Here is an 18,275-nt window from a genome sequence, read left to right on the forward strand (position 1 = left end):
TAATCAAATATTTATTTAGATAACGAGATTTTTCTATTATATTTTAATATTATTGTAATTAATAAAATTAATTATATATTCTTATTATAATATTAATAAATAATGTGATATTATATTTAATCGTGAAAAATTATATACAATTTTTTCTCTTAGAATAAAATTAGTGAAAATCTCTTTAAATATAAAGTTTATAACACATCGTCTTTAAATATTTGTATCTCCCATTAAAATTAAGATGAAGATGATGCATCTTTATAGGCGCTCTCTTACTTTATTGTTGTAATATTTATTGTGGCATCTTTATAGCGATACTAGGCGAAACCTGATAAGAGTAGTAAGACAGTAAAGAAGACGAACTGCGAGAACGTTAAGATGTCTCTCACGGGATATACACAATAGAGCGAGATGCTTGAGTGTACAAGAGAAGGTGTTTGTATCCCGCTGTGTTTCCATACGAGAATAAAAAGATTTATTTCAAAAGCATTATCTATTGAATAAAATCTCTCGTGAAATAATATATTAATATTAAATTATATTTATGCACATATTGTATTTTATTTTTATAATAAATGTTATAAGAAGTCAAGCTTCTTTAGAAATTCAATATTTTAAGATAAATAAAAAAAAGTTTCTTTTCCATTTTCTTCTCTTTTTTTCAATTAGAGAATCATTTCAATTTTCAAACTTCCACACATTTTTTATATATTTCCAAAAATGTAAATTATACATCATAAAGTTATGACCTATGGACTTTAGAAATTTTCATATATTAATAATATGAATTTATAAAATGTTTTTTTGAAAATAAATGCATCAATCATACTAAAATACTGAAAAAGGCGAAAAAAATCTTTTGCCAAATCAATAAGAATGAATGTTTGCGCTGCAAACATCAACGCTTAGTATACATTTCATTGGTCTATCGAAAGTCAAAAAATCATACAAACAACTTGACGTTTAACATATATCTTTTCGATGATATGATGATAAAATGTCGTAGTAAAGGAAAATCCTATAAGTAGTATAAGCCTAGCTTATCCGCTGCTTTCAACGCTCGGTGTCGAAAGCCTTAAACGCTTCCGTCTCGTGAGTCATATCGACAGCCCAGCACTTAAGAATATGAGCGCCGCTGTTCTTTTCTGAGCGAAAACTCTTTTAAGAGTAAAAAGTCTTCCACGGATATAATCAGTTTTTCTTATGCTACGATGACATATCATCGTAGACACGTTTAAAGCCAGTAATTTAAGATGTATCATCAGACGTTATTAACGCGCAAAGTTTCATAATATAACTTTGACATCGTAAAAGTTTGATAATACATTTGCTCTCAACCCTCTTTGTAATAATCCTTGAAGAGAAAAATTGGGTACTGTATCATATCTCATTGGTATACGTGCAAAAATATATGTATATATTAAATAGGAAAGTATACATTTATTTTAAAAACTTCTTGTTAATGTTTGAAAAATAATTAATATATAAATATTGCACTGTTATTTCTCTATCTTCGAAATATTATATTTTTTGCAAGTCTTTAAATTTTTAATTGCTCCAATTCAAAGGCTATATATTATAGATATCTCGTCATCTCTCTTACTTAAAGCTTCTTGCTCTACCGTCTGTATGATGGAATGAAATTGCGACCATTCCAAGAGGATAGCTTGCGTAGCAATATACGTAATTCATTTCTAATCCCCGACAAAAGTCAGGTGGATCTCAGTTTTCCGGAACGGGGACGAGCGTGCGACGAGAGGCAGACGGCGCCATGGACATGTCGGATAAAATGGGTTAATAAACGACCCATGGCATCGTTTATGTCGAGGCAGACTCGAAAACGCGGAATAAACAATTCCAGGCATTTTCGTGGAGAATCCCCAAGATTAACGTTCCGACGCCGCACTAATAAAGCCGGGGTTACAGAAGGTCATTAGACAGGCGGCAAAAATACCGCGCACCTACTTCACTTACTAGACACGAGGGACTTTTATTTTCATTGCTACCTCGAAAAATTATGCCGTCGTCAATGCTATTTTTACGACCCCTCGAAACTATATTCGCTTTACCTAAAAAGCGCGGGGCCATTAAAATTGTTCTAACTAAATTTAAGCATTCCTGAATATTGCAAGTAAGTAATAATATTAATAATCAAATTATCGTTAAATCAAATTAACTGTAAAAAATAAAAAGCATGACAAAAAGATTGGTAAAATTTAAAGAGAAATCATAATTATAGAATGCTGTTTATAAAATTAAAATAACATTTGTAATAAAGTTAAGCAATATCCTTGTGAATAGAGATCTTAACGACGCATTGAAATGTAAATTATCGCTCTTAGCTCGCCCAATATTACCAGAAAATGTTAAATCGATCGATTGGACAGGGAGAAACGTGGCATCCGAAGTTCATTAAATTCTGTTCCACAATTATAGGAGAAACCTGTCACGAAATGGCCAGCGCCATTAAGGCTGAATGCGATGTACCGAACGAAATTATACTTAAGCGCGATAACGTCTAGTTATTAATAACCATTCATCAAAGCGGCTTATTTCGTACAACTGATTTCTCAAGATCAGCTGATTTACGACTCGCATAAGCACAAATCGAATCCATCCATCGCGTAAATGACCCTACACGGAATTCCAGCCGTATTCTCGGTAGAAATCGCTTTACTCAAACTATATGTATATAAGACTTGCATTTTTAACGGGCTTGTAAATGGCAACAAGCAAAATTGATATTATCAATATAATAAATCTGCTATCTTCTTTATTCTCATGAAATGAAAAATTTGTTGCTTTCTTTATTATGATATTTCATAATTTATATGTGTGTGTGTGTGTATTATTATATCTTATTTTATTAAATCATATCTCTACGCACACACAGATATCAATATTAATTTTATTTATTAAAAAATTATTATATTTTATTATATAAGTATGCTCAAATATGCGTATAAATACATTGTCCATATTCCAATGAAGCGACCTGACATTCGGTGTCATGAATATGATTATACGAAGAGACACAGAGGGAAGGAGACGTCTGCGAGACGTATCTGCCTTGGCGGCGTTATCTGTTCCTGAATATGCAAACGCTACTCCGTGCGAAGCTTAACACGCGAAGAACTCCCCTACAGTCGATCGCACCTCGGATACCGTACCTGCACCGGGTGTATCTAAATGCATGTGCGATGTTAGAACTTGTTTCGTGATACAGGGGGATTTATCGGACAATAAAGTACTGCAATTCGGTATCCAAGATGCACGAAACATCTTGGAATTAAAACTTGAACTTTTATTTACTATATTTTTCTTTTTTAAGAATCCTTTCTTTAAATTTTATTATTTTTTATATTATTTTACTTTATTCTTTTAGAAACTTACATATAATGATTTTACTGACAAATTCAGTTACTTATTAATATATAATAAATTCACATATGTGCAAAATTACATAGAGTTTCTTCATTATTGATTTCATTAAAATATTTATCTGTATCTTGAAAGAAGAATAGCCAATTTTATTCCACAGCTCGAGAGCATAATGAGAGAAATACTTTACATGAGAATATAGAACATTTGTTCTTTTATCGAGTCGCAGAATTAATTGTCCTCGTTTCAATATATGGGGATAGAAAATTATTATTCAAATTACGGATCAATGTTGAATATATATCTTATAGACGACGTAGTAGGAAGGGAAGAGAACTTTCAAACATATGGTGATCTAAACACATTGCTTACACGTCATTTACATTTGAATAATTTACATTTGAATAGACACATTAAACACGTGTAAAGACATCAACTACTTAGAAAAAGTGCTTTTTGAACGTGGCCATTATCTTCTTTGCTTTTGACATTCAATATTTCATTAAATGTGATATTAAATATTTTGAAAATAAAAATATACCTAAAAATTTTAAGAAATCTATATATTTCAAAAAATATATTATAAACTAAATATTATATACTAAAAAAATTTTTTTAAGAGAAAATTGAGTATAGAATTTAAAATAATCTAAAATTAAAAAAAATATCTACTTGAATTTTAAATATATGAGATCTGAATATTTAATTACTTTGCAGTATAACTTTACGAGACTCTTTGTTTTTAATGAATTCTGGTTTGAAAGTTATTGATTATCTCAACCTTCTAATTGCAAAGAACTCTTCAAAATGTCAATGAAATTAAGCTATCGTTCTAGTGTATTGTCGGTATGCATTGGAAAGATGCTTTTCGAAAGCAGTATATGTCAAGGAACTTGCGTGGGAGGAAGGGTGGGTTGTAAAAGTGCTCGTAATCGTTTCGTCTGTATCAGACCGCACACGCGATCCATGGATTAAAATTAACAGCCGCTCGGCATATATTGATTGCACGCTCACCTTGACACCGAGCAGAAGGTTTGTTTCTCCGCCGACGACGTTGGCCGCACGCGAAGGTTCTGGGGGAGAAAACCTCAGTAACACCCTCCCTTTCTCAACATTGAATCTCTTCGTATCGAAATTAAATGCCGTCTTCCATCGAATAATCGGATCGGTATCTTGGCATTTAACGCGACTTCGCAGCGAGCACTTTGTGGAAATTAAGCCGAAATTCGAAACCCACCACGACTTAGGTTCGGATTGCGACAATTCTTCAGTAATTCTTTAATTAACTTCTATTTGTGGGAAGAAAAACTAAGCGTGTTTAAAATTATATTATACCAAGAAATGTGATATATATATACATTTAATAAATTTATCAAAATTAATGATAAAACTTTTGCAAAAGATTTTTAATCGAGAACATCAAATAATGAGATAAAAATGATATTTTGCAAAATATTTTATGCATTTTTTACATTCTTATTTCATATTATAGAATTTTGTTAATATAAAGTCGCCGTAAAAAATGTAAAGGCGATCTTATTTCTTAAATCCCTTGAGTTTCCTCGACAGTTGCGCTTAGGGGAGTAATATCGTTATTTCGTGAGGATGACAGAATATCTCAGACCGCTCCTAACCCGATCAAATCGATACAAACTCTATCGAATATCCGAACTATCAACGAATGTCTGTTGTACTCAAAATTGGAAACGTTCATTGAATGAGAAGAAGACTGTTCAACCATAAGACTCGAAACTAAAATTAGAACAATTTTTGTAGTTTCTCGCGTGAACACCATTGACAAAATACTGTCTTCTATTTCCGTTATTCTAAAATTATAGGTCTGTTTCAATAGTTATTTTGTATAATATATATAGCTAAACACATTTTTAATTGTATAAAAAATAATAATATATATTTTTATATTTATTTCTTTTATATTCTCTTATATCTATTCTGTAAATACTATAGATACTATGGACAGTTTTAATTTTTCATAAGCCACATTAATTTTTACATCCATATTTCTCGGAAATTTATACGCTTTTAAGATTTTGGACTTTTGGATCTCTTTTGAAACAAATGACTTCCATTCATATTGTTATATTTTCCTGTATCTCGGAAATTGAACGTAAAAAGAATTTTTCTTGTCTCTTCGCGACTCTTATCGTTCTATATAATTTATAACGTGTGACAGAAAGAGCATGTGTGTGAGAGGAAAAGTCTCACGACATAATTTATTCGTCGGACGTGGCGATCTCGAGAGCGCATTCGAAGTAAGTTCGAACGTGGAAGCCGTCAGACGATCGTCTTCGACGTTATATGCTCGTATGCCTCGCGCCAGACGGCCTTTAGATCGTCTTGCGATATATTTTATTCAGTGGAGCACATTTTTGCGGCTGAACACGTTCCAGCCTTTCGAAAACGCAGTACTTGCATGCGCATACTAGAGTCCTTATCCCGGGAAAGCTTATAGAAAGAATCCTTGCGGTATCACGAATGAACGAAGATATGCGATCGCCTTTGCTTCTTCCGGGAAATTGGTTTCGTAATATTTCAGCTGAGGAGAAGAATGGAGGGGAAATGTGTGAAAAACTGTTGTCTGAATATTCGGCAAAAATGCAATTTTTCTTGCAGTTATGAAATATGCATCAAGAAGATAGACTTTTCTGCGATATAATTTATATCCCTGCCCGCAAAACGACAAAATTGGAATCATATTCCGAGAGAGAAAATGGCTTTCGTTTATTTAAACATTAAGCAAGGTTTCGCAGCACTATTGAATTTCCATTTGTGGCCACGGATTTTATTCTCATGTTTTTTACACTTTATGCAACATCAAGCGGACTTGGCCGTGCACGCAAGAAATTCGTAATGCAAATAATATTATAATGAAGTTATTTGTAAAAGAAAATATCTTTCCCGTGCAATATTTCATATAACAATTCCTGCTTCTTGTGACAAAAAAAATGCATATTGCGGACGTTGTTTTTGAAAAGACAAAGCCAAGAAAAATATTTTTTTAAAACACTAGTAATCGTATATTAATTAATACTTTAATAAAAGTCATTTTTAATTTTTTTTTGCTGTTTCGCTGTCATAGTATTTTTGCTCTATATACCTATTAACTTTTAACGCGGCAACGACGCGACGGTAAACAGCTGCGAGTTGTACGTGACATTCCTTTACATTTTACAAATACCAAGTAACCACGACACGTGCTCGCGAAATCGTCAGCAAAATCGGCGAAACTAGAATTATTGCATCGCTATATATACGTGCCATTACTATCACTTGCAATTTCCCGAAATTCGGCCGTACCCTCCCACGTTTCCGGTGAGCCATTGAGTTCGTTTTGCGGAGAATTTATGAACGTAGAGCCATTGTTCTTGAGCGCGACAACTCTCGGGAAACGATATCCGATTGTCAGCCTAAGGCGCAATCCGAAAATCCTGTTCGGAAAAATTGCAGAAGAAGAGACCAGCGATAAGAGAAAGGGACAAATGTATTTTACTCTTTGTTTCATTTCAGGACTCTATTTCCCGCAATCGAATCTCACTCTAAGGTTTCCGTATTTAACTCGAAATGGCACGAAGACTTTACCGGAGGTCAAATTAATCAACCTTAGAACCCTTCGGAACGATTCCATTGTACCGCAAGATGTGAAGTATCAGATTTTCATGTTGCAAGAAAAGTTTGCAACCTACCAGAAAAATATGAGCAAGATCGTGCTGCGAAATCTTCCGCAAAATGGTAGGTGCATCTAAAGAAAATTTTATTGAAATGTGATATCGCAAGGTATATATATGAGCTTACTTAAAATAGTGTTTTTTTAATTAATAAGAAAGTACTATCATCGTCAAAGCGAGCGAGAAAGGTTCCAGCGAAGCGCTACTCGAGATGAAAGTGCAGCCTGTTCCAGTGATGGGAAAAAATATCAATTGTACGCATTACTTGCAGGTAAATTATCACAATAAATTATTTTTTTTCCTTTAAATATTCATGGGGTGCGACCCATTTAACCCATTAACCGTCGCAATCATTATTTAGAATTCATATCAGGCGCATAAATAATTAAAGCCGATCTACATAATGAAAATATTGCATAATAATCTATTTCGCGATAATCGGTGAATATAAAAACGTTATAAATAGTCGTGGAAATTTGCTCGATTTATTCGATTTATTCATATTACGTGAAACATTAAGATAATTGTTCATTAATGGGTTAACGCGTCGAAGTATATTTCATCGAAGCGCGTCGATTTACAAGGTTTCGAGTGTTGCAGGACATGTGCTTCTGGAACACATCAAACTACAAGATTTATGAGAATCAACCAGTTACAATGATTGGCACGTTCGGCCCGGAGGCGTACAGCTATGTGTGTCCCGAGTTTAGCGTCACCAGATATGAATTGTCAAATGGCAAGTATCTCCCGTGACAGCTCAATCCTTTCAAATTGACTTTCGAAGCTACGCAGTTATTTTATTTATTATCAATCGATCTATCTATAAATTCTAAACAAATTTCCAAAGTGTATCTAGCATGGTGATGTAAAATCGATTCGTGAAAAATTGAGATTAATTTTCCTTGTGCTTGAAATTTTCACTTTTGTTAGTTGAAGTGGTCTCGATGAACCGTCGCTTTAGTGACATTCGTCAAATCCTATTTGCAAGAAATAAATCCTTCGTCAAGGATCAAGCATTTTTCACTGACAAAGCCGGGAAAACAGTGAAACGGTGATTAATTGGGATCGTTCGATATAAAATACGAATAAATCCTACTGTCACATGTAGTTAAAGCTGCCGTTAGAGCTGCACAAACTGTCATTAAAATTCGCTGAAGACGTCGTTACCGTCAGTGATGTAATATGTAGTAACGCGAACTTGCAATCCTCTTTGTATGCGACGAGTCATACATCAAAGACCCAAATATCTTTTTAGCGATGGTTTAAATTTTATTTTTCCGTTGTTGAATACAATAGAAGCTACCGAAAAAATGTAGCAAGCGCCATATTTCAAATGTTTTCGTAAAAAAAAGTTTAATCTAGCAGTAATAGGAGAAAAAGAAAAAAAGAGAGAAATATTACTACGAAATTCCTACATAAAAACAAAAATAATAGCTTACATCATATTACTTTTATAATCGTTATATAACCTAAACTTTTTATTAACAATAAGATTATATATTACATACCTATCGAGATCTTTTTTATTGTATAATATCAATAATATCAATGAGTATAAGTTTAATATTAAAATAATATATGTACATAAAAGCGGTATGTTATGAAAGCGTTATTGTCCTATGACTATATTTCCCATTATATACATATATTTGATAAATCTGATAATCTGATAAATTTTGCTCCTTTGTTCTCTCTCTTTCCCGGAATTCCTTCGATTATATGTAAATTTATGCTAATTATATTATGTTAATTATATACATTCAGCTATTATACAGTCTATTTTTGTGAAGAATGTAACTGCTATAATGACATTTAATACTGACCTCAAAGCATACTATAGAAATAATAAAATAAAATTTATTTTTATTTTTTAGGAAGTGATTATTTTCACATAGTTGATGGTAAATTATTTGCGAACGCGTCATTGGACCGAGATATTATTGGTCCTCCGGGAGGGCCTGGACCTCGTGTTCAGATCGAAGTGAAATGTGTCGTTTGGGAGGAAAAGACTGGGATGCAGCACGTGCAGTCGGACGTTCTTACTGTCGACATCCTGGATCAAGATGACAATCCTCCTACAGCGCAAGGCAAAACTTCCATCGCTATAACGCTTCCGGACTTTACCGAGGTAAGTTTGCAGTATCAAAGAGCAAGATCAAACCAATGGTGTAAATTAATGCTCGCTATAACAATTTCGGGTAACTTCCTGATACTAAAGAACTTGCGATTTAAAGGACATTATATTGATATATATCAAAATCCTATCCGGTTGATATATTTTAATTCTATAGATACGTAAATCCATTAATATTTATTTCATTTGTTCTAAAAAAATTAAATTAAGATTAAATTAAACTTTAAATAATTTTTTATAGAAAAATAAATAACAATTAGGAAGTTAAAAATAATAAAATATTCTGTCTAAATTTATATAGTTTTAAAATCTTTTTATTAAAATATTATAAACGAAAAGATCAGCAAAAAATCATTGAATAAAAAGAAATCTCTATTCGTAAAAAATATTTTTTCTCGTTTAATTATTAATAAAAAACCAAAGATTGTCATATTTTTGTACCACAACATTTTGCGCAGATAATTCCAAATGTCCTTATTTTTTTGCATAACATATCCAACGTTTTGCAGTTTGGCAAATTTCAGTGTCTCTCTATGAATGAATCTCATTTTTTAACCGCGACGTCGCCGCGTCGGAAACGAGACTTAATCAAGCGCTCATTGTTCGCGTAATTACCGCGTTGTTTTGCGAGTGACGCGCATAATAAAAAGGAAACACCAAGTGCGATGGGTGCCACAAAAGACATGCGAGAATGATGAGATATATGAGAGAAACAGCCTCTGGGACTGATCCTGATTAAACCCCCGGGGTGTCCTATTCTTCAACGCTCGTCAAATTGCCTTTCCCTTTCCTCACTTTTTTTTTTCTTTACCAAACACCTCTTTTTTCTCTTCTTCCAGCTGTTACTTTTCGTTCATTTCCTCGTTTCTATGAAGAAATGGTTGTTAGGTTTGGATGCCGAAACATCTGAGGAGTTTCAGACGTAATTGAAGACTTTAATGGACAAAGTTCGATCGGTTAATCGAAATTCGGCATTGTTTCGCTAAGTGCAGTGAAAATACTTTAAACTTATTGAAAGAATCTGGCGCTCTAAAAAAACTGCAGAAAGTAATTACGCTAAAAGAATTTTTTCACGTATCTTTTGCACGAAATTTTAAATCTGTAAGAATCTAATAAAAATGAAATTGTACGTTTTTTCCGTGATAACAGCGGAAAATAAATAAGAATAAAAATAAAAATCTACAAAAGAAAATTACTAAGACAGTAAAGATAATAATAAGAAAATAATAATGTGGACATTAAAAATATACATATAATAAAGATATCAATACCAATTATAATATTATATTTTATATTATAAATTATATTATAGATATTCACGTTTTAATGAGGATGAATTATTTTTCTGCGACAGGGCTACAAATTGATAGACGATAACCACGTGATATTGAAGGACGCGGACGCGGTGACTAGTAATAAATACAGCGTTCGTCTGATTGGCGATATTTCCCACGCGTTGAACATCACTTATGATACTTTACCAATCGAGCATCCCCAATACCCCGGCCAGGCGCCTTATACCGCCATTGTTCCTAGTGAGTATTAAATATTCATCCGACGTTGCCTCCATCTCACACTTCAATTCATTTTTAATGAATGTCAGCGCGTATATCTTTCGTACTTGTGTGAAAATTTATCTCCCATTTTCTAGAAATCTACGCCAGAAAGACACTGTTACCGGAATCGCCGTATCACGTAGTTCTTCAAGTTACGGATGAATCTCTTCTCGAAGGATACGGGACAAATTCGGTGAGTCAGTATTGATTCTACGTCGTCGACACTCGTTGGCAAACTGCTTGATACATTCGCTCCATTTGCAAAAGTGTCAAAGGACAGTGGCCAAGTGTCCTAAGTTAACTTAAGTGTCGATTCCGAGTAAAATGGCACAGTAGAGTACTGGCAAACTTTCCTTTCCACTTTAAAGATCAAAGAGTTTTAAATACCTCTACTTGCAATTTTCTAATTGCGAACATTTTGGATTGACTTTTTACTTCGCTCCTTTCTGCTAAATTAATTTAAAGATTCGGAAATTGGATTTTTATTATATAATAAACAATAAGTCAAAAATCCTAATATTTCGAGAAAAAAAATATTTATCGTCTAGCAAAATATTATGATTTATTAAAAATTGATATTAGAGAAAAATCAAATCAGTGCTCTTCGTAATGCACTGGCGATTCATCGAAATGAACAAACAGCATACGAGCTGTATGCTGTGCTGGAAATCTGTTGTCCGATTAAAAAAGTTCACCCCGCTCGCGATAAATTTCGCAATATCGGCAGAGTCCGCCGATATCTCACCGCCGTTTGTCATTTACGAACTGCGCGAGTAAAACTCGGGGCAAAAGTACGCCATACTGATCCCATAACTCGCGAAGAGTGCCTGATCAAATATACGAAAAGACACCAGCCATACCAAAAGGCTAAATATCTCTGAGATGGAACTTTCACCCCTATGAAAGATTATTTTCATTCACACTCAACAAATATAAATATTTTTAATAACCACGATTATTAGATTAATTATTATTGCAAGGTATTTAGCCAGTGAAGAGACATGATAATATTAATTAAACAATTTTTAATTCTTCTCAAAGATCCCTTGTTAAGAGTGGTTCTCAAAAGCACCTCGCTTCTCATTAATTATGAATTAATTGTGATGCACTTTCAAAGGTACGTTGCAATATTTCGATAAATGTAAGCGGTCTCTTAAATTCAAATTTCCTCTCATTTACGACGGGCTCACCTTCCATCGGCACGAAACGAAATTGACCTAGACTTGTATCGAGGAAGTCAAAAGACTCATTAGACGTCATTAGCCATGCATCCGTAATCCTCGCGCGCTTCGCGGTATAATCGGAGGTCATTAAACAATTAGGTGGTGAAATCTCGCCTTGTTAGAGATTCCTTGGGTGCGGCATTGATTTCGTGGAGGCGGTTAATCGCAGATTAAATAGCACCATCTGAAAGTGGCGCGTGGGTGAAGTCACTTATTATCGAGCTTTGTTTCGAATAATGCTATCGTTATTAAAACGCAGCTTTCAAATGTTTTCCGAACTATCAAAACAACGATCTTTCTCCGGAAAGAAGAATCAGATATTATCCCGGATATTGTCCCTGGAAAAACAATTGTTCAATCATTCACATGAAATAATTTGATTGACCGCTCGATGTATGATGAGAGGAAAGTTGAATGAAAATTGCGAACTACAAAATACACGTGTTATAATATGCATGAATAAACGCATCGTTTCGCATTTAAATCGCAAAATATAATTTTCAAATACTTTGTTCGCTGTTTACGTGATACAAATATGTATCAGTAAAATTCATAGCTAATATTTAGACAAGGTATATAATTACAATATATCTTTCTTTCGAAAGAGAAAACCTTTTTATATCTTTGGTGAAGTTTGAAATCACAAAATATATGTCAAAAATTCTTTCTCTTTTTTCTAATAACTTAATTGCGGATTTATTTAATTGCAAGATTATTTATTTAATTATAAAAAAGTGTTAATACATTCTGGTGCTTATAAAATACAATTCTATTCTTCAAATTTATATGAAAAGTAAACGTTGATTGCAATAAATTGCCAATAAAAATATTTAACGTTAAATATTAAAGAATTGCATTTAATTTTCGTTAAAATAAATCAATACATTTATTAGGAAATCTTTTCGATTTAATTGGAATTACCAACATTCTGTAGATGTGTTATTACTATTTAACGTGTTATTACTGTTTGGCGATATTAAACGCCGCGAGTTTTGCGCATAGCGGTTTCATATGCGGGGCGTACATCATTTTGAATATATAATCGGAAAGAGGATAATGATTGTAGAACGCAATCCGCGAACGCGCGGATAATAATCGGGTGGCATTCGTTCTAATTCGAGCCGCGCATGTCGTGCACCTTTAATGGATACCCTACATCATCCGCGTAGCACACGACTAGGTGTTTAAATTGAAACCACATGAGAAAATAAATCTTGACATCGATATTTCCAGCTACCCCGGGCGACCTGCTTCTGATATATGTATATCCTGTAAATCAGGCCGCGCGTCTTAGATATCGATGATCCTCATCTTGTCTTTCCTCGAGAAACGCGATACTGTCTCGCAGTTAAATGATGATCTTCACCTATTCTTGCCTTCGTAAAATTTATGTTGAGATTTATTGGATATTCTATGAACTTGAATTATGTCCGTCATATCTTGTTTTAATTGAAAAGTGTGAATATATTTGTTTCAGAAATTAATTTCAAAATAATTTAATATTACAAATAAATTCGATAAGAGGAGAGTTGCTTACAACAAAATAACGAAGTTAAGCCGGGACATGGATTCATTCGCAGTTCCTACGCGCTGTTTAAGAAAAGATTGGTTTAAGTGCCTTTTCCCGATAGGCGTTCCATGGGTGCACGAAGAATGGACGATAAATTCTAATAAAAACCGTCACGTAGCAATTGCATCCGTAGTGGTCGCGGTCTTTAATATCGATCTTTCGCGTTAAAATATTGTTTGAGTCTCCTTTGAGATCCTTTCTAGTCGTAGCAAATCCTCCAAGTTTCTATTCACGTGACACTCTACCACTCCTTTAAGAATGGCAAAAAATTCTTTTAACGATGTTTAAAAATAATTATATTTTACGATACGAAGAATGACTTAATCAGAATATATACAGCATTATAAGAATTCTTCTGATAAAATTATGCATGGATCAGTTTAATAAAAAAAATATAAGAATTAATAAAAGAAGAATAATTATATCCTACACATGTGTAAATAAAAATAAAATAATAAATATATCACTTCTCTCTTAAAATACTTAAAATCTCATTTGTGAATAGAATTCGCATTTTTTTTTTCTCTTTAGATGAACATCAGTATAACTTTCTCGGGACCGGTACATCAAGCTTCGACTATCGCGACACCATCATCCATCGCGACACGAGAATCAGTCTCATATCCTTCGAGTGTGAAAATAGCCCGGATTTCGCCCAGGTACATGCGCGTGGCAAAACCAACGGCAAAACCCCATCCCTCGATAACTTTCATCCTGCACGGCTCTAGTGCATTCAACGTCACCCGACGGGACGGTATCGTTTACGTGTCCAACGAAACTAAGCTACGATCCGAGCCCGACACCGTTCAGTAAGTTCACCCGTTCTACTATATACCCGTTCTAAATAGCTCAATGTCATGCGAAAGCGAAGCATTTCCGATAATTTCTGTATGAGAAATAGCGAAGCGCTATTACGTTCAGATATTTCCCGGGATATGTCCTAATGCAAGGTTTAAAATGCATAATAAAATTAAAACTTTACTATGGAACTCGCATTTATATTGATTGACAAATACATTCAAACTGACAAAATTTGGACAAATCCTTTCTCGCCTTCAAACGAAGAATGGGTTTAAAATCTCTCATTACTAACAAAAGCGTTCCATAATGATAAGATGGGAAATGTTATTCTTGCTGTGCCTCTTAGAAAATACACCGATGTTAAAATATTGATGATATTTCGCTCGTCATGGTCGTTCGATATACTTTAATTATTATATTATTTAAGCGTTTGTTTAAGTTAAATTTGTATTGAGGAAGACTAAGTAAGTCGAAACGTCTACATGTTAAGAATTTACATGTTATTAATTTTAAGAGCATGATTAAATGAATTTATTATATTATATTATATCTATTTATTTGCTCGTTAGTTGGCCTTTCACTATATTCCATTATTATTATTTATTGCGTTGCATTATACGAGCCTTTTTGTCTTTTTGAAAATTAAAATATCTTGCATCAATTTCATATATAGAAAAAGTTATAAAATGATAATTATATGCATTCAAATGTAAAAATAAAAGTCAGATATTTAGATCTATATTTCGATATATACATATATTATATATTTAAAAGTGAATTAAATATTCAAATACCTGGCATGAATATAGCCCGAACGATTTCTTTCAGTACAACGTACATGAATACTCATATTTATGGAAAGCATTTAGAATGTCTGAACTATATACATATATGTGCTTATACGTATTTCAAATATTTTTACTAAAAATAAAGTCGCTATTTCGATACTGTACGATTTATATATAGAATTTAAATTTTAATAAAATTATGTGTTTATTCTCAGAACTTCTACATTGGTTTTACGAATAAAATTGCGAAAATGAAAAAGCGAGAAAAATTATAAAACTATTGATATGGGAAAATCCCTATTTTAATTAAATTGATGCTATTTCAATGAATATCGACACTTCACTCGTCTAGGGCAACTTTTATTGTTACGTGATCATGATGCGATATCGGATTGTTTGCCAGGTTGAAATTAAAATGGAGCGGAGAAGATCGCACTGCCACGACCAGGACGTTACGAGTAAATCTGGTCAATGTACTATCATCAAAGATTAACACGTGCGAACAATTGGTTCAGGAAGAAATGCATTCGTGCGCGAATGCAGAATCGCGCGAAGATTGCGAGAAGTCCTGCGGAATCGCCAGCGGAGTCTTCAGGTATGTCTAAAAGTCTAAACTATCCGTTCACAATATTTTAGTAGGACAACAGAAAGTTTTTAAACATAACTGCATGTACCTTTGTTAAAATAGATACTAAAAATAAGAATGCTTTATCTCAATTTAAATTTTTATAAGAACTTTAATAGGAATTTCAATAGAAACTTTATTTAAAAAATAAATTTATTTATATAAATATATATAATATTTTTAAAAAAATAATATCAAAATATCTAAGTAAGTATCAGAGCAATTAAATTACGATAATTACGAAGCAACAATTGGTAATCTAATAATATTTAGGGTCTAATTTAAAGTTATAATTATTTTTAATTGTTCGTCATATCCAAAAATTATTATATTTCTGAAACTTTCTTCAAAACATTTTCTTCTTTTGCGCAAGGGAAACATTCCATTTAATTTTCAAGCAGTATAAATCCAATACTAGTAAATTTTAACAACAGAAACGCATTCCGCAGTGCTTTCTATCCAACGAACAAATGTTGCGTGTTACTTTATAATCACGCCACTGGGAATGGTGTAGAATGCTACTTTATTTCTATCAAGAATTTTCTGAAAGTCTTTACACAAGCCTCTTTCTTCCGAAAAGTGTGAAGTCTTATATAAAAAAAGTGAAAAAATATTTAGGTCATTTATGAACTAATGAGTTTTCGAGTATATATATATATATGTAAAAATTATACAACAGTTGAACATTAAAAAACGGCGATTGATAGTCGACTGTAACGTCTTATATAAAGAAAATCTTTTTTGATATCGAGCATTGTGTTTGCTCAAATTGATCTTGAAAGTAGCGGTGATTTTCTACAATGGACTAAAGGGAGAGGCTGTGTCATTACTTTCGTTACTCTTTTCCGGAAAAGTGTCACGAGGCTCAATTTCATTTCGTAACGACTATTTCGGACGGTAGTACGTCCAAGTTTATGGATTCTCTTTCATTCCACTTGACTCGTTTTCGCTGTTCTTTCCGATAACTATCGCTTTTTGATGTGATAAAGTAAAAGGCAGTAATTGACAGTTCGTTTTTATCCTCCCTCTTCTTTTTACTGTTGTTATAAAGAAAATAATGATTATCATTTCTGTTGCATTTTATTGTTCTTCGTTTCTTGAACATGTAATTTAATATTTCAATTTCGAGACATCGTTTATTATTGAAATTTCTTTACCTAAGAGATTTAATTTATTTGTCATTTAATTTATTTTGACATTTAATTTATAATGTCATTTTTTATTTATTGTTTAATTCCTCCCTCTTTTTATTATTTTTATTATTTTAATAAATCAAGCATTTATATTTCGCTTTTCTAATAATCCTTAAAAAAATATTGATTAAATTTAATGTAGTCAGTCAGGTCAATTTAAAGTATAATAAAATAATTTATAACTAATATTAAAGATATGTATAAACTTGTGAGAATTATTTTCTCATCGTACGATATATACATAAAGTGGTCCACATAAAAATTATATCTATAATAATTTCCGAGGAAACAGCTTTACGTAAACCTCGTCATGCGCAATCATAATTAGACTTTAATGAACTTGTGCGTAGCAAGGATAGTTTTGTTGGGCGATGCGTTTGGAGAGGCAACAAGGGAAGCAATCGAACCAATGGCATCTCTCAAATGTCGGAATATTATTCCACCTGTTCGCCGGACTTCACGTACTGTCCGGACAACGAATGTGACGAGCTGGAGCGCAGCGATCCGCGTATATGTCCGCAAGACTGCACCGTTGAATGTGAGTCACATGCATTAATTCGTTGATCACGTTAAGTAAAGTCAGAACTGTCAAAATGTCACAATATCGCTGTTACGTTACATCGCTAGTATCGTAAAAAAAAAAAAAAATTTGCGTGAAAAATATAGTGAAAGATTCACGACGATAATTGAGATGCTTTTAAAGACAAACAAATCTTTTTCTAAAATACTCTCAAAAAGATTTATATTTTATAAATTTTTAAATATTTCTATATATATTTCTAATAAATATCACATACTAGAGATTCGAAATATATATGCTACATGAGAAGATTTTCGCAAGCAATATAATAATGTTAAATCCTTAGTTTTAAGGACAAAAGCTTTCGATTTAAAGGGATTTCGCGTTATCGTCGTCACAATCGCGTCTGATCGAAAGGGATTTAAGGACCATTGAAGAGGGATTACTATGCTTGTCTCTCAGAAGCACTCGATCGATCTGTGCGAGTAATCGTATTCGCGTTTTTCAGCCGACATTCACTTCGGCGAAGTGAACAAGGGTGACCGCGGCATAAAGAGCGGTCTAAGAGTTTGCGCCTGTAACGACGAACTGCAATGCACCTGCGGGATCGATGTTTTTCGACAACAAGGAAACGATGTGCCAGGTGCTAAGGAAGAACGACCTAGAAAATCACGGGATCGGAAAAACGAGATTCTCGTGTCGGGCGCGCGCAAAGGTCTGTCGAAAGTCGCGTGTATTTAAGCAGTATTGAATTATTAAACTATAATAATAAAGAGAGAAGAGCAATGATAAGCACACACACAG

At 33.1% G+C, this 18,275-nt stretch overlaps 1 protein-coding gene across 1 annotated transcript in view; it reads left to right on the forward strand.

Moving 5' to 3' along the window:
* Positions 1 to 18,275, forward strand: part of Ret (protein kinase receptor Ret oncogene) — a 55,430-nt gene that overhangs the window by 25,284 nt on the left and 11,871 nt on the right. The window contains exons 3-12 of the mRNA XM_083051382.1: positions 6,904 to 7,125; positions 7,217 to 7,332; positions 7,662 to 7,801; positions 8,940 to 9,189; positions 10,550 to 10,730; positions 10,847 to 10,944; positions 14,076 to 14,353; positions 15,537 to 15,728; positions 17,302 to 17,489; positions 17,980 to 18,186. Coding sequence (XP_082907508.1) covers positions 6,904 to 7,125; positions 7,217 to 7,332; positions 7,662 to 7,801; positions 8,940 to 9,189; positions 10,550 to 10,730; positions 10,847 to 10,944; positions 14,076 to 14,353; positions 15,537 to 15,728; positions 17,302 to 17,489; positions 17,980 to 18,186 — 1,872 coding nt within the window. The remainder of the gene's footprint in view (positions 1 to 6,903; positions 7,126 to 7,216; positions 7,333 to 7,661; positions 7,802 to 8,939; positions 9,190 to 10,549; positions 10,731 to 10,846; positions 10,945 to 14,075; positions 14,354 to 15,536; positions 15,729 to 17,301; positions 17,490 to 17,979; positions 18,187 to 18,275) is intronic.

The sequence above is a fragment of the Prenolepis imparis genome, unplaced genomic scaffold (assembly GCF_030444845.1).
Source record: "Prenolepis imparis isolate NDT839.2.m4 unplaced genomic scaffold, iyPreImpa1.0 SCAF_12, whole genome shotgun sequence".
NCBI lineage: Eukaryota > Metazoa > Arthropoda > Insecta > Hymenoptera > Formicidae > Prenolepis > Prenolepis imparis.